General features: G+C 31.3%; 1 protein-coding gene across 4 annotated transcripts in view; it reads left to right on the top strand.

Annotated features, from left to right (window-relative positions):
• The window catches only part of LOC134684270 (paired box protein Pax-6-like), a 48,861-nt gene extending 31,076 nt beyond the window's left edge, over positions 1-17,785 (top strand). For all 4 annotated transcript variants that reach the window (XM_063543547.1, XM_063543544.1, XM_063543548.1 and 1 more), the window contains exons 5-11: positions 682-898; positions 9,623-9,772; positions 10,499-10,581; positions 11,028-11,194; positions 11,863-11,969; positions 16,147-16,263; positions 16,648-17,785. In XM_063543547.1, coding sequence (XP_063399617.1) covers positions 682-898; positions 9,623-9,772; positions 10,499-10,581; positions 11,028-11,194; positions 11,863-11,969; positions 16,147-16,263; positions 16,648-16,760 — 954 coding nt within the window. In that variant the 3' untranslated portion in view covers positions 16,761-17,785. The remainder of the gene's footprint in view (positions 1-681; positions 899-9,622; positions 9,773-10,498; positions 10,582-11,027; positions 11,195-11,862; positions 11,970-16,146; positions 16,264-16,647) is intronic.
• Positions 17,786-18,660: the final 875 nt, after the last annotated feature.

Here is an 18,660-nt window from a genome sequence, read left to right as displayed (position 1 = left end):
AGAATTAATTAAGACGATATTGTTGATCATTTTCTGTCCGGCACGCTACAATGGTCTATTGTAGTGGACCAACCATACCAGTAGATAAATATATATAGTTTTATTTTTATATGAATATTTTCGAGCAGACTTGTGTGGTATAAATCAGTGTTGGTGATAATAACAAGGAGAACTGGCTTTGTACCTGAGTTTATAAAAAATAGCAGGAGGTTATAAATTAACTGGCTATGTACCTGGACTGAAAAATAGCAGGAGGTTATAAATCTTCTGACTATGTACCTGGACTGAAACATAACAAAAAGTTTATAAATCAAGTGAATCTTATACATCAAGTTAACTATGATAAGATGTTTCAAATCCCGTTTGATATTTTTATCATAAGTTGGAACAAATTTGGAAAATAATTCATGCATACTTGCATGTGTAAAGAAAATATATCAAGATTATATAGCCACTGATAAATGTAACTTTACGGAATAATTACACAAATGAAGAGAAATAATGATCACAATATCCAGATTATTAAAACTATTACACTGTTTTAGTTATATACCAGGGTTACTCCATAAACATTGTTAGTTTCCATATAATCTCCCTTATTTTACAGATTTGCTTTTCCTTTCTTGTGCAGCTAGATTGTTAGATAATTGCCAAGATTAATGTTTGTTTTTTGTTTTGTAGGTTTCATCTATAAATCGGGTACTTCGCAATCTTGCTACTGAAAATCAGAAATTTATGGGACAAAGCGCTATGTATGACAAATTAGGACTTATAAATGGACAAGCATGGCATCGGCCTAATCCATGGTATGCTTCTAATATGCATGGCATGCCTGGAATTCATACGCCATCAGTATATCCATCACATCAGAGTGCACCCAGCCTCACGGAAAAGAAAAGTAAGTCCTAAGCAATATAACTATTGTGTACACACATATATTGAAATTTACTTCCTTTTCAAAATTCAGAATGAATTGGATGGAGAGTGTACAGTTGAAGAAAAGATGTGACTTGCTGTGTTGAGTTTATAACTAAGAAAGCTATTGCACCAATATTGATTTTTCTTCAAATGTAAGAAATATTACATTGACCATGAAACTGGTAGTCTGGTTTATCTAATGCATACAATTAATATTTCTTAAAGGTGGGTAAACTGCAATGAGATAAAAGATGAATGTATCTAATCCATATATGCTGCTTAGATCACGTGGTTTATATTAACCTATCAAATCTGTATCAATACAGACATGCAGCCCCCAAAAATTATAGATACGATATATTCAAATTATAAATACATTTTTTTAACTCTTCAAATGTAGTTTTAGTGGTACAGTTTTGCCCATTATATGTGTGTCAAAGAAGGCCGTGGGAAAATCTTCCCTTTCTGAGTAAGCCTGTGAAGGTTTCTGTGTGGGTATACACACTATTTGGCATGTCTTTTTCTTAAGTTTTTTTTATAAAGATAATACCATCTGCGTGTAATTTATATTATGTTTTGAGGTTAAATTGGTTTTCTCTATTTCGTCAGGAGCGGTCGATTTAAATATATAAATTTAAGGTGTAGCTTGTTTTTTTATATTATGCACTAGAAGTCGTTGGTATACTGAACATTCATACATGGAAAAGTTGTTTAAAACAAATTAATTTTCTCTCACGTCTCTATTCCGAATAATATAATGCTAATGCTTTCCTTCCACAAAGAAATGTTAATGCAACAAATCTCATTTTCTACATAAAACATTTTAATCCAATATTTGGGGGAAATTTTAATGTAATTTAGATTGCAATATAATATATAACAATTGCATTATAATCGCCGGGTTTAAGAGACAAGTTCTAATGCATGTAAATCGCTCATTATTGCTATTTTTCAAACTTTCCTAACACGTGTTTTCAATAGTAACTTTTATAACCATGCTCCCGTCAACAATATAAAGAAAACATCATCTTAATTCACATTTTATTAGTACAATTTTACTGACAAGTTATCGGATTATGGTTTTCAAAGGGAGGCTTGCTGTATAAAAACGTTGCAATAGAAGTGATCCTATGTGCATAGGTAAATCCGATAGAACATAAAGGCTCATTGTCAATATTTCTGATCAACTTAAAAAAGTGCACTTTTATAGTGCTATTTAAATGTTGACTTTCTGATATGCTAAAAACATCGTTAATCATAGTCAAATTGGAATTTAACAAATTTGCTACAATTTTAAGGTCAACCCTTTCATAACAAAGCAATTGTATTCAAAAGTTGATGTTAAATTTTTCAATTTGTAAAATACAGAGGCTAATACTTCGAAAATAATTTCTTAATATTTGTTTCGTTCTATATTCCTGTTTTTAGAAAGTTTCCTCCTTTGTGTATTTTTTTCTTTCCGTACATTTTTTATTTCCTGGATAAAAATACAAATATTTTTGTATGGGAACACGTTTTTGCTACTGTTTCATTTATTTTAATACAAACTGGCATTTGGTGATATATTTTTTCTCAGTGTGACACTAATGGCGAATTGCTTTACATGTTCCTTGTATTAGTAATCAACAAAAGTTGCCAAGAAATCATGTCGCAGAGATAGTTTTAGCACGTTTGGTGCGATGTAGAAATAGTATCCTGTCTACAGGTCGAACCTTGTGTGTTAAAATTTTCCGCCCTTTCAAACCGATCAACCAGAAGACGTCACACAACAATTTTGTCCGCCATCACAACTATTAAAAGTGTTAAACATTTACACAAAATTACCAATAAAAGCATTAGCTCCGTATAAGGTTATGTAAAATTGATATAGAAAAACTAGTAACGAACATCGCCAGCCTCCATTGCACACCAGCGATGTCGTATTTCATTTTTCATATCTCATTCTTCTTTCTTGTCATGTTAACAATACAGGAGTAGTGAAGCATACTAATTAATATTAATGCGCGATAACCTAGCGCGTTTTAATCCAACATCAAAGATACGATATAAAAGTGAGGTTTAAGTCTCGCTGTGATATTATACTATTCCTTCCCTTTTCCATAACTCAATGGTGTTGAAAATTAAATACAATTGGACTTATATTATAAAGAAACATATTTACAACTGTATACAAAATCACATTTTAATATGAGTCGGAACTATAACAAATATATGCAGGATCAATGCAGAGTTAAGCTTTAAGCTATTCAAATATACATTTAAGTTTTTTCTTCACAATAGATGCTAGAAGTTTTATTATTCATATATTTCAGAATCATTGCTTAAAATATGAAGATCCTCAAAAATATTCCCATTTTTAAGAATTCATATTCATACACTAAAGAAAAATGAAAAGATATATAACCAAATTAAGTTTTATTTGAACAATGGTGTTTCATTTCATACATTTTTCAAAACTTATTGTTTCTACCATAATTCCGGGAAATATTCTAGATGTAATATTTCTTACAAGATTCTCTTTTGATAAAGGAAGATTAATAATATTATGTACTCTTTTTGTTTGAAAAAATGCAAGATTTAAAATGGCGTCATAGAACAATATTAGAATGTTAAATGACTTCCAACTGATTGAGATAGAGGCTATTATCGTTTCCAATCCAAATTACATTATCAGTCTAGGATGTTCGCGATGCTACACCCATCATTAGTGAAATTTTCCAATTCGATGCATGCTTAAAAGTTAGTCTGGTTAACGTAGTCATCCGTTTTCCTTTGGGTTTCTGTCGATACCAAGCCTTGTGGCAAGTTTGTATTAAAGAGTAATTACCAACCTTAACCCTAACATTAAAATCTAAAAACCTTACAAATAGTTATAGTGGTAATCTAAGAAATGATAGGGCACAAATAATTTAAGTAATTGTGGTTAGGAGTCCGTTGTTGAGAATTGATTCCGTTGCTGTTTTGTTTTCGATTCGCGTGTTTAAGACAGATCATTTGTCTACGGTTTTTTTCTAAGAAAATAAGGATATGAACGGTCTTTGATAAATCATTGCTAATGAAGTAGAATTACTTTGTCTGTCTCGAAAACGTTTTATTGCAGGCTTGTTTTTTCTTCTTCTCTGTGGCTTGCACTTAGTTGATTTAAATACATTGCTGATTTCCAATATCTTTCAATTTCTCATAATAGTATATTACAATACTATTTAACATCACAAAATTAAGATTAAAATTTCACACCATTTTCCTATACTACCGTTCATTTTCATTTCTAGTTAATCAAATCATTTGAAAATTTCGATTGTCATCGTAGAATAAATTGTCAAATTTAACAATACGCGGAATAATCCGGCCGGATAACTTCATTAAATCTTCAGTTACATTTTATTGGACTTAAATGTGGAAATCTGGACAATTGAAAGTGTTAAGATTGAATTAAATGATTTTATTTGTAGAATGAAACACTTGATACTATTATGGACAGTAGTCAGATAGTCTGTTCGCTCATTCAAACCTTCTTATTTAATCTTCCTCATATACAACATAGCCCATCTTAAAACATCGCACATTCAGTCCTTACGCTCTTTCAAAAACCATGTTTTTAAATCTGCCACATATATAAAATAGCTCGTATTTAAACATCACAGATTAACACATTTTCAAAATGCAGAATCGTTAGTCGCATTTAATTGGGTCATTCTGGTCAAATTGTCTGTCCATTTATCAGAAAAGGAAACGAAACCTTTCAAAAAAGAATTGAAAACAGAAAAATACCAACCACCCAAATCCAGTGAAGAATTTTCATTCCTCAAAATGTTGTGAGTGGGATATAAAAATAATGTTAATTCTGTTACATCAACAGCCCTACAGCATCAATGTAGGGAAGGAAACGAGACCACTAATTTGGAATAAAAAATGAGCGAACACCAAAATACCAAACACTACACTTATTTGTCAGTCTTTATCAATACCTACTTGATATGAATTGTAATAACACTTGATGAATTATTAAGAAGATTTGTTTATTGGTGAAAGTTAAAATCCGTTTAAAGTGATATTTTTAATAGGAAACGTAAATGTTTTTGAATGAAAATTTGAATTTTAATCTTTTCGAAAAATATTTGCGGATCGCATTAGATTTAACAAACCATAAGGCGCCAAGAAGACTAGTAACTTGTGAAGTTTTCTATATGATTGTAACTTGTACTTGTCTTAAGGATACAGTGTAACGTTACAATGTGATAAGTACTACTGAGTGAAGGTGTCCATTCGAATAGTCACTCCGGCCATGTTTATTTACTGCATAATAATCAATGTCTGAAAGTCAAAGAATGATAGTCATGCTCCGGCCATGTTTATTTACTGCATAATACTCAATGTTTGAAAGTCAAAGAATGATAGTCATGCTCCGGCCATGTTTATTTACTACATGATATTCAATGTCTGAAAGTCAAAGAATTATAGTCATTGATTTAGACAGCGACAAAAATAGAAGAGGTGTTCATAGAAGAGGAATATGTCGTTGATTTGGAATTCATAAAAAATAAATAAAAGGTCATTACAGGTTAGGAGTTTGTCATTGATTTGGAATGTAAAAATGAAGAGGAGGTCCCAGGAAATGAATATACATCGATGATTGATGTCTTATTTCCATCTAACATGTATCTTCTTCTGTCCTTCTTTAAATATATACAAAGAAAATTCTAACCTAAATGGAAAAGACTATTTAGGCCATAATAAATAATAGGTTTGTTTGCCCAAACGCTACCTACCCAGAAAAAAACTGCCTACTCAAATTCTTTTATTGTTCTGATTTGAAGATTTTTTTTTTAATTAAATAGGCATGAAGACTAATAAACATCTGATACTTCAATTTCTTTTTTTGAAAAAAATATAAAATGCCTGCCTACCTATCCACTGTCACAACCTTTGGGTAGGGTTTGGGCAAACCAAAATATTTTTAAGTGTGGCCTTATTATTAAGAGAAAAAAACCAAATGCCGCGACAGAATGAGATACACGTTGGTTTAGTACTGTAGAGATATTTTCCACAAAAAAGCACTGCAGCAAAACATTACAAATAAATATTTATTAATCTTCAAAAGTAAAAGCTTTTTTTCCTAATTTTAATAAAATTTCTATTCGTCTTAATTCAATTTTTAATATGACATTGGATTTTCTGCATTTATGTATATTTATATTTATCATCAACGTTGGGGTCTGAAAAGTTGGAAATACGTAGAAAAGGCACATTACCGAAGGGCCCCTCAAATAATGGACTGAATCTTAAACGTGTTGACCTGCTGCATCTTAAATTGTGTTACAAGGTTGCACAAAATGTAAACTAAAAATATAACAATGTGACTAAAAAAATCATAAGAAAATTGATTGATACGTTTGAGTATATTTATTGGTAGTATAAAGCATTATATGGGTTAAAATCATTCGCCTCAACGATTTGTTTTTTCTACCGTATAGTAATGTTATGAATGGAACTACACTTAAATCACGTGACATTTAAATGTAAATTGTTTCCACAATACGGATCAACTTTATAATGATATTATTTTTTTGTTTGTTAGAATTGTTGAGTTGTAAAATTGAATACATTTATTTAGTAAAAAATGATATACGGCATTTTATATTTGTTTCGGAAACTTTAAAACCAATTTCAAAGGTTCATTGATAATTTTGACATTTAATTTCCTGTACAATTTCAATTTACTCATTGAGGGAGTGTACTTTTTTTTATCTGAACATTAAATATTCAAAATAAATACAGGATGTGTTGGGTAAAAAACAGAAGTTAGTAGCCAAACAATACTGATTCTCTTTCGTTACACCTCTCATTTCAAGTTTTCTATTTTTTGGCTTTGAATTTTGGAAATAACCAAAAAAATCCCAAAAAATCCAAAAAGATCCTTGAGATTATTATACATGTAGTAACAAACTGTCAACCAATTTAGTTTGTTGAAATTTAAAATTGTGGAATGTTTGACTTTTTCCTAATAAATAGACATTATGAGTACACAGTGATTCGTTCTTATGAACTTATAAATTTAAGGCAGTTCCAAAATATCTGATTACCATTTTTTATGTAAGAGACATTATAAAGCTATATATCGACTTTCTATTTGATCTGAACAAGTTACAACCTATATTTAAAATAATATGTGATTTTTTTTGTTAAAAAAAGTCTTTTTGGTGGAGTTGAACAGTGTAACCCATTCAGTGAGCATGGTGAAAACAGAACCATTAAAATGTATACGCCCAATAATTTGTCCGAGGTTTTTCTGGTACAGTCTAGCTGTAAATCTGATCCTAATCATTGTCAAACTTATTTTTTATGTTAAAAGCTATTGTTTGTTTAACAACAAAGACGTTTACTATGAACGATGACAACTTTTGACTTACAACTGCATGTAATCATTTTTCTCAAAGTCAATTTTAAAATATAGCAGGTACAAAATTAAAAGCTTCTATATATAATGGATAATAATGAACAAGTATTAAGACTTTTATAAATTTTGGGAAGTGACTAAAACTGTGATAACTGTTTCCGTGCTCTGTGACACTAGAATCATTTTATAGCTTATAGTTTTGACCTTATCCAAAATGAAGTGAAGAAAACAATTTTCAGACCAATTAAAGAACTTAAATTGGATGTTCCTATCTTAAATAGTTAAGAAAGTTACAAAATGGAACTATAGATGGTATCAGAGCACACCATTGAACTCTTACTGAAATATTTTGTTTCCTCATTACTATAATGATTTTTTGGGTTACATTTTAACAACTTAAAATTATTTGATCGTACTTAAAAGCTTGTATAATGAACGCAATGGTTTACAGGAGTTATCAAGAATACCATATACCACAACAAATAAGTCCCCTTATGCTCATTCCGTGGTCAACAATCTCCCTAATCAAGATTAAAATTTTCTTGCTAGAGGAACTGTTTTTTATTGGATGCAACTGAAATATCAGTTCAACCGAAAAATCCATAGTCGGTTATTGTAACATGGAAGTGAAGGCTCATTGTGTATGTAAGTGTCTCATTAAATTCAATATCAAATATTATCTAGTTATAATCATTTCATTTGTTAGTCTCAGTTCTTTAGACCTTGTTTGTCCCACTTCTTAAGGCCTTGTTTGTGCCAGTCCCGATGCAAGTTAACATATGAAGGTTCAAAGTAAAGCATTGTAATAAAAGACTTATACTAGATTATAGACAGTCTTTCTTGTCAATGGTTTAATCATACCTCAATGCTAACGATAATTGGTAGATTCTTTTGCACATTTCACCGAATGATTACGTCTTTTGTTGGTGAGATGAAATGGAATCAAAGCTACCTTGATTAATTGAGTGTTTCAACATGAAACATATATAATTGAATTAAAAAGTGGTATAGTTATATCCAGTAATAAAAATATCGATTATTTAATCCGAAAAGTAGCAAAAATATCAATTGATTAATAAATTAAGCAGACGTTTTCAGGACCAGTTATCACAGAAATCAAGCACTACAACAAAATTGTAAGAAAATATGGCAATCACTTTACTTCTTTTAAACATCGTCCCAGAATAGGAAATGATGCCTCAACTCTGTAGGATTGTGAGTTCCGGGAAAAAATCTGTCCTGGGCGGTCATTGATTCTTCATCCTTTGATTATTGTAACTTTGATGAAGAGTAAACTGCACCATGATCGCTATTAAATCAGTATTGAAGACATATCGCACACTCCATTGGATAATAATAAAAGCGCACGTGGGACAGGCTCTTTGATGTTAAGTGAAATTTTCTGTTGTAATTTTGATAGGAATGAAAACTATATATTCATTGTGTATATTTTATAGTATTAATCATAACCAGCTTGTAAGCGTATCGACCCGCCAGGACTAAATACAATAGTATCCTATTGATGTGGTCCAAGGCTTTACAACATTTGGTAACATTCCTAATAAAATAATAAAATAAGCACAATTCCTCTGTTCTGCCTTATATTGAATTCCAAACTCTTAATATCAAACAATTTCAATAAATATTGTACATTTATTATGCATCTGGGTCATTTTAAAACCACACCATAACAATGTAAAGTGTAATTTCAAAGAGTTTTGATCCGGTTAACAAGTACGTGTTATTGAGATCAGATCCACACAAACCGGTATACTTGCATTATTTGCACGTAAAAACTCCCAAATGGTGTAGAAGTTTATTTTATAATGATAATAAATGCAATATCGAGTACTTTTAACGGTTTACGTTATTTAAAACCTTCATGAATCAAAATGTTTGCACTTAATTGCATGTATGATGCATTTTAAATTTTAAATTTCAAATCTAATGAGGTTGTTGCATGTTGCCAAATTAACAATCGTATATACACCCTTTACAATTTGATAGCATGTCCCGTACATTTTTCCAAGAGTAATTGCTTTTGGATATTTCAATAGCCTGAATATGACTCAAAAACAGAAACCTCGACAGACATTTGATAGCAGCTAATTCCGTTGCTTGTTCCGTAGTCAATCGGGCATAAGTTTATTGATTTTAATTTGAGCAGTACTGTTTCTGCATTAAATACAATAAAACCCCGATTGATCTACAAAGATATTCTGATTTCACATTTCATTACTCTAAATGGTAAACACGAATAAAAGTTTTATAGCATATTACATAAATGTTTGTTTTGTTATGTTACAGATATCGATGGCGTCCATTCGAGTTCAGAAAGCAATAATAGTGAAGGACAGAACGGTGAAGCCGATGAACAATTACGCATGCGTCTTAAAAGAAAACTTCAACGCAACAGAACGTCGTTTACAGCCACGCAAATAGAAGCCTTGGAAAAAGGTAAATAATTTAAAGCTGCTTTTTATTTCTGTGTTTTTTAAATATTGTTTTCTGTAATATTGACTTTGAGTGAAGAGTATCTGCCCGAAATGTTCTCACAAACTTGATTTGTTTGTTTGACTCAATCGATTTATGACTTCCGAACAGCGGTATACTACTGTTGCCTTTATTTACCTACATGAAATAACGAGATGTTGTATAAATGCCAACAAGACAACTAATAACCAATGTTCAGATGAAGTGGATTTAAGCAAATTTCGGCAACCGAACAGACACCAATAAAGGGGGAAAAACCCGTATCGTTTTGGGAATAGTATAAATTTAATCTTATTCATTGTGTCCAAATATTCAATACATTATGGATTATTAAAATAAAAATAAAAGCAATATTAGATTACGTCAGCATACTTAAGAAAAAAAAAATGTTATTATTATTGTTGTTTTAAAATATTTAAAAAGTAAAAAAAAACCAAACGTTTCGGGCATATCTACAATATTTGTTGCTTCTTTTTCATTGTATGTGTGTGTGTCTTTATGCCTGTTGAGTCTTGGTGTTAAAGACAGATATTTGATGTCTCTTTTCAATTAAGTGTTAGACTGAACGATTTAGATTTTGTTTTCTTGCATTTAATGCTTCTACATTGCTCTCCAAATCATTTATACTCTTAACCTCCTTTTGGTTTGTTGTAGCATATTTTTAAAACATTTTTATTAATTGAATTGTAGAATTTGAAAGAACACATTATCCAGATGTTTTTGCAAGAGAACGATTAGCACAGAAAATAGATTTACCAGAAGCAAGGATACAGGTGAGCCTCGATGAGAACATGTACAAACTAATTTTTTAATATGTTTTCGAGAAAATATTTTCCATTTTGCTGTTTAGTTAATTATTATTTATAGGAAATAACGTATTGAAATTTGTATTGGGATTATATGATTGGACAGGTGCATCAGTAGTGCAATGATTGCTGTAACATTTTTTTATATCAATTAATTATGATCCATGCATATAAATAGCGTTTAATGTATAACAACATAAAAGTATCATAACTAAACGGTACAACTTGCATGACTGTAAATGAATAGCTGATTCAATGCTGAATGGTTTGTTACAAAACTAAAATTATAAAAAGTGAAATGATACACGTGTATCGATTCGTAGGTATTGAGATCTATAGAAATGGTAATTTTAATTTTATAGCTACAGAAAAATTGTTTAAAAATATTGAAAAGTTTATCGTTCAATTTACAGGTTTGGTTTTCAAACAGAAGAGCGAAATGGCGTCGAGAGGAAAAACTACGCAATCAAAGACGAGATATTCCAAATGGAGCCCCCAGATTACAAGTAAATGGAGGTTTTCCGAATGGAATGTATCCATCTATACACCAACCAATAGGAACAATGGCAGACTCTTATAGGTAGGAAATGTTTTCATTTGTATTAGCGCTAGGTTTGACTAGCCACAAAATCAGGTTCAACCCACCATTTTTTTCTTAAAATGTCCTGTACCAAGTCAGGAATATTGCAGTTGTTATCTAATAGTTCGTTTCTATGTATTTTGCATTGTCGTTTGTGTTTTGTTGCACTTCAGTGTTCTATTGTTGCGTTGTTTTCCTCTTATAGTTGATGTGTTCCCATCGGTTTTAGTTTGTAACCATGATTTGATTTTTCTCAATCAATTTATGACTTTTGAACAGCGGTATACTTTTGTTGCCTTTATTTAACAGTTTTCATTATAATCTGTGAAAGAAATCTGTTGTTTTATTTGAATTTTAAATTGTCTTACTTCTTCATAAAAGTGAGAAAAGAAATGGTGAATGTGTCAAAGCGACAACAACCCGACCATAGAGCAGACATAGTATGAGTTTACTGTAAAACGATTACTGTTTTATTTATTTTTTATTTTTTTAAACACGGTAGATCTATAGAAATCAAACTATTATGAAATTATTCTCATTACTTGTAGCTGGTTATTCCATTGTGAAAGTTTTCTCTATGTACTTTATGCAGTTTACAATAATTTCTATTTTAACTTTTTGTTAAATTGCAATGTTCCTAAACTGACTTCTGGACTAATTATTTTCAGCTCAATGACAATGCCCACCGCCAGTTATTCACTATCCAATAACCTCTCAGCAAATCCAGCCTGCTTACAGTCCAGTAACGCATCATCATACTCATGTATGATACCAGGTTAGTGATCTTCGACTTAGATATTCATTATCTTTTGAAAAATTAAAACCACAAAAATACTGAGCTCAGAGGAAAATTTAAAAGAGAAAGACACAAATTAAATGTCAAAATCAATAGCTCAAACACCTCGTACGAATAGTGCTTTATGACATGTTGTATTCATACCTTTTTCTTTTCCGTTATACATTTAATTACGGTAACATGCCACATATTACACTTATGATTTGGTGTTTAGCTAAAGTTGAGTAAAAGATCTCAACAATTATTTGACATTTCCAAATATATACGTTTAAAAGGAAGATGCACTTGAAATTCTTATTTGTTTTATTAAAAATTTCTACATGAAAAAAATGTAAAGCTATTTAGGGGTAATTGTATGCACCGTAGATGTTAATGATTCACTGGGGTAAAGCTGATGACCGTAACTGCATTCACGGTCATCCCAAGATGTCGGATGAAAAATTAGGTCAGTATTTGTATTGTCTGTTAAGGTGTTTCTACATCATTTTCTTTAAAAAGCATACATTGGTACAAGGTAAATTTATAAAAGATTCACACGGAAGTCACAAATCTCTACCGAGGAACGTGTATAGAACGGGAAATTGGATTTGAAAAATTCGCTAAGATGACCGTAAATCATCTTTAAAATATTTTCAAGATGACCGTAACATATAATAAGGATGACCGTGATTGGTAAAATGATGACCGTAATTTCGAAAGGATGACCGTAATTTATAAAGGATGACCGTACCTTTCATAGTATAACCAACATTTCTACGAAATATCCGTATTTGTATTACCTTTTTTGTATCAAATAATTAATCGTGTTGGTGTAAGACGTATTTATAAGACAACATTATCCTAAAGGTAGACAAAATTAAGACGTGCTTCAAATACATGGTTCGTCATATGTAGCATCCAACTACAAGCCAAAGGATTCTTTTTATTTGTGAGATTCCTATTAGTTTTAAACATGTAAATATATTTCAATAAAATATTAACCCCAAAAAAAGAAGGTTTTACTTACCACAACCATTGTCTCTGTTGATTGGTCTTACATTTTCTCTTGTAAGTAAAATAACAGAAAATGTTTTTAAAATACTCCGACCAAACTCTTGAAGGTGAGCTCCAGCAAAATAGATCCTTAAAATAGTCTTGTATGAATAGCGAATTTCAAGGGGGAGCCTTGTAAATTGTATTAACAGAAAACAGAATTGGTTTTTTTTTATATATCAAGACAAATCAAGATTTTATTCTGCACCTCTGGAACCATACACATGGGCTCAATTACCGGATATTCATAATGTTTAAGGTTCATCTGAGGGAATTGAAAAATATGGCCGTTTTTACACACACATATCTATTGAGAGAACAGACAAACTTATGCATTTAGGAAAGTATTAAAGCATGGCAGACCCTTTAGATATGTAAAAGTATATAAAGTCTATGTTTCAGAAAAAAAAATAACTTACCTGGTTTTTGAGGTGCATTTTTTCTTAATATGCAGAAGATAGCAAAATTAACAGTCATACGAGTTTTATTTGATACGGTCCACTCACACAGTTAAAATCACCTATTGTTTGCAGGTGTCTATTCAGTCAGGATTCTACTTCGTCAAAATTATCTCCCCATTACGCCAGTTCATTTTCACGATAGTAGAAATGGAAGCCATTGTAGGGATGACGCGCTACCAATTTTGCTCTTGGAAACCGATAAATTTATCCACATTGCACCATTTCGATCCTTATATGTCAGTTGTATTTTAAAAGACAAATGTATCAACTAGCTAATGAGCATCAGTTAATAATCGTGTATGCATTGATTCAACTGAAAACTGTTGTCTGATCGGTTGTCAGGTGGAATTTTCGAAAATTCATAAACATGTAAAAAATGTCTAATGAAATATTTCGTGGAAGGGCAGACTTTCAAAGATGTGCATTTTCATCATCCAACTTGAAAGACTGTCGTCAAGTACTTTCAGTAAAAAAAAATAGCTATCGAACACACATTCTCTGTTTTTGTGACTCATTAGATAGGTATTTAACTTGACCAATATATTTCGTCTTTTATTACTGTGATTTTTTTGGGTTATAAAGTCAACCTATAGCTTTAATATACAAAAATGATAGAATCTGAAGCGAGACGATGTATGAAATATTCTTACTTTGTACGATATCAAGACAAAATACTCAACTCAAACACGCCCTAACATAAAAAGGTGCACTCCATTTTCTCTTTTCGGTACAATTGTTACCCATTTTTTTGGATTTTTTTCTTCAGTCACATAATGGAAGGGCAGACACGAAAATTACTGAACTAATAGATTGATATGTTTTCCGTCCGTGGTATTTTTTTCAAAAAAATAGGAGGTTATGCATTTTCTTCATTCAACTTGAAAGATACCCATGTCGTCGACCTGATATCTAATTGTTCTGCTCAACTATGTACTAGATAAATTGAAAACCTATGCAAATGGTGTTTTTAAAATAAAACACCTCGTAATTGAGAAGAAAATTGCAATTTTGTTTGTTTCTATTAACTTTTAAAAATTTTGTCACTATAGTAAACAATACAGTAAACATTTATCGCCTTCTCTAACAAAGAGCTTCGATTCTTTTGTTAGAATTAGTGCCCATGAACTTGAAATAGAAAAGGGAAGACATAAGGGAATACCCCCAGATAAAAGATTTTGTAAATTATGTAATAATGACATTGTTGAGGATGAAATTCATTTTTTTCTTCAATGTCCATCACTTAAAACTGAACGGTCCAGTTTTATTTTAGATTTATCCTCTAAATTTACTAATTTTTAAAACTTTAAATGACCAATCTAAATTTGTATGGTTGATGTCAAATGAAGATCCGTTTGTTAATAACATAATGATTAAATTAATAGATAGTTTAATAAAGACTAGAAGAGTTAAATTAAGCATTAACACATGAGTAGTCCACAGCTCTTCTTCTAATTATAAAACGGTACTGATTGTGTTCACTCACTCATTATCTTTGAGAAAATATACTGTATTTGTTGTCGTCCTTCTCTTATATGACTTATACAATTTCTTATATGACTTATACAATATAGTTTTAGTTTTATTGTCATGTATTGTAATTTCAATGAAAAAAATCACCACAATTATTTGTACACTTCAATTTAAACTGTAATTGTACTGCTCCTCGGGGCGTCTTGATTGACAAATAAAAATTGTTGTTGTTGTTTGTTCTATTTCAACCTGGTTTCCGACTGTATTGTCCATCTATTGTCCATTTAAATCAAAACTACTCACAACATCGATTATACTATTTACTATCATTTTCATGTTAACTCAAAATACGCCAAATAGTTAAAAAGAACTAACCGAGGCCTTATTGCGACAAACTCAACAAATTAAAAAACAATGCATACACATATGGACATTTATTTCAATTGACGGTCATTATTTATAAATTACGGTCATTCTTTAAAAATTACGGTAATCCTTAACAATTTACGGTCATCTTTTAACCAATTACGGTCAGCCTTGTTATGAAACGCTAATCCTGTTACGGTCATCTCGATTACGATTTACGGTCATCCTAGCGATTTTTTAAAATCCAAATTCCCGTTTTATACACGTTTCTCGATAGAAATTTGCGATTTCCGTGTGAATCTTGTATAACTTAACATCGTATCAAAGTATGCTTTGAAAAGAAAATGATGTAGAAACACCTTAACAGACAATACAAATACTGACCTAATTTTTCATCCGACATCTTGGGATGACCGTGAATGGCATTATGCAGTTACGGTCATCAGCTTTACTCCAGTGATGATTATCCCAAATCATCTTTATTTTTCATTTTCCTCATCCTTGTATTTTCTGATGTGATAGAAATACAGAACATTGTTTATTTTCATCTCATACAAAACATAAAATAAGCACACTATAACTGGTAATTTTGATACATCCAATGCGAATATTTATTTACAACTAAGTAGATGCTTGCGTTTAAATCAAGTAGTTTGAAGTGGTTGTATCTAATGAAGGTTTATTGCATATATTATTCTTGCGTAAATCAATTTTATCGTTAACAATTGCTACGTAAATAAACACGACACTATTGTTATATCTGAAACAATCAAGCTGTGCTATAAAAATATAAGTAGAAACTAATCTTAAACCATGTTTATTTACAGAATACTCATCACGAGGCTACGATCCTTTGTCTTTAAGTTACTCCCGTCCATCATGCAATCCTGCTTCCGGTATGCAAAGCCAATTAACGCACAGTTCTCATAATGGTGCATCAACGGGTAAGTCAAATGGTTTGTTGTTAGAAAAAGCATCAAATGCGCAGGAAACAGACCATTTAAACATGAAGACAGATATCTACAAAATGAAAATAACCGAATATATAATAGAATAAAATACTCTAGAACAAGTGAAGAATGACAAAAAAGACGTCAATATACTTTTATATTCATAGCTTGAAAAATGTTGATTGCAAGTACCGAAGTGTAGTGATATATCGGTTCTTCTCTGCAGCTTTTATTTTATTTTATGAAATACCTTCAAGATATAGTCATATCTGTACAATTTATTTACTGTGAATCAATTACTTATTTATACGAAAACAATTACAATTACAATCCTATTTTATAGTTGGAATGTTGTATGACAATGTATTTATCTTCCAGGTTTAATTTCACCGGGTGTGTCAGTTCCCATACAAGTACCAGGTGGTGGACATCCGGACATGGGATCACATATGGGCGCAATGACGTCACAATATTGGCCTAGATTGCAATGACGGTGACAACCGTAGACTTTCTAATTAACCCATAAGGAAATCCAGTTTAGACGGTCAATGACTGCATAGTTTCTCCCGTACTGATTTGGACCTCATAGGGGAATGTGAATTACACAAGGGAGATAACTAAGAAAGCGTTTTGTTCCTGGTATTTATTGTGCAAGTCGGATACTAAAACAATGTCTACGACGGTTAAATATAAACCTTTCATTGCCAGTTCTAGTGCTCAGGAAATAAAAACTCAATTAAACATTCAGCGCTACTAGTGCTCCAACATATGCTATTTGTGCAGCACATGCTATATGTAGTTCACAAACATTTCGTAGCATCACGCATCACATGACAGTCACATGATCACATGACAGTCACATGATATGAAATCCAGTATGTTATCTGTTATTTGTAAATGGTTAATGTTAATTTTTACTTCGCTTTTAATTGTTGTTATTGGTTGTTATAATGTACATCATTTTTCTTACATTGTGTAAATTGCTTTGGGGCATTTATTTTAGCCTGATATCTCAATTTCTTTAGTCATAATTAACTGGTCAGTAGAATATTTGCTCTGAACATGATCTAAGATATGAATAATCACTATATAAGTATTGTTTCTAAAACATCTGTTTGTAACAGCTTATTGTATATCAAAGGTTGTTATCAATAAGACGATATTATATAAGGTATTTTTTCCATTTATCTCACACAAGATGTGTCCTTGATCATACACGTTTAATTATATCATAGTGTTAAAACTATGATAATGGCTTGTTAACTGCAAATAAACTATTTCTTTGAAGACCACAAACAGAACCGGAAGTAAAGTATTGTAACATTGGATCTTTGGATGCACTCCTTGTACTTGGATATTTCTCACCAACGTTATGTAAGGTGTATGAATGTTGTGTATCAATAATTTGAAGATCTCAACCTATTTACCTCGCCTAGTATTTTAGTGTTCATCCGCACAATTTTTCTTTGCATTACATGTCATAAAGTTGAGTAAATAAATAAATAAATATTAATAACTTTGTTTTCTGTTTAATGTTTGTGAATTCATATTTTTGTTTTTATATATGAAAAAAGACATTTGTCGAAGAAGTACATACCGAGACAACAGCCATTACAAAACAAAAACAAAATAAAATTTTGACATAAGTGATTAACTCTTTAGACATAAGATGAAGAAAAATCCAAAAGATTTTTTGTGTTTGTGATCATATCGCATATGACGCGTTTTGTTATTAACAACATCAGGGTTGATGCTGATGCTAGTCGATTTATCCCCGATGAAATCATCAGTGTAGTTGCCAGCGCCTCTGTGTTGGCATGTTATACCTACTGTTATACAATTCCGAGGATTAGCTAGATTTCAAACCAGGTTTAATAACCATTTTCTACATAGGGAAATGCCTGTATCAATTCAGGAATATAGCAGTTTTTTTCCTCGCTTGGTGTGTTTAAGTTTTTGGTTTTGCCATTTGATAATAGATTTTCTGCCTTCATTATGTTTCGGTTCGATTGTCACTTATGAGTCTTATGCAGACGAAGCGGTCGTTTGGTGTTTCACGTGTGTACAAAACATATAAGATTGGAATCTGTTATACGTTTTTAGTAGCTGTGCTAAATCCTAGAATTGTTTTGGTTTTGTTTACTTGAAAAAAATTGTCTATTGCACAAGAATTCATTATAAACTCTTGAGCCGTGGTGTAGTGGTTAGTGCATCGGACTACTAACACAAAGGTTCCTGGTTTGATTCCCGTTTGGGATGAAAATTTCAGGAACTCAATTTTCGGCTCTCCCTTGACACCATCTGCTAGTATGGTCTTGAGGAAACGATGATAGTCCGTCGGAAAGGGACGATAAATGGCTGACCCGTGTTAAGAGAGAGCCACATCTCTTG

The sequence above is a fragment of the Mytilus trossulus genome, chromosome 9, assembly GCF_036588685.1.
Source record: "Mytilus trossulus isolate FHL-02 chromosome 9, PNRI_Mtr1.1.1.hap1, whole genome shotgun sequence".
Taxonomy (NCBI): Eukaryota; Metazoa; Mollusca; class Bivalvia; order Mytilida; family Mytilidae; genus Mytilus; species Mytilus trossulus.
Note: the sequence above shows the minus strand (reverse complement) of the source record. Positions and strands in the feature narration are given on the sequence as shown.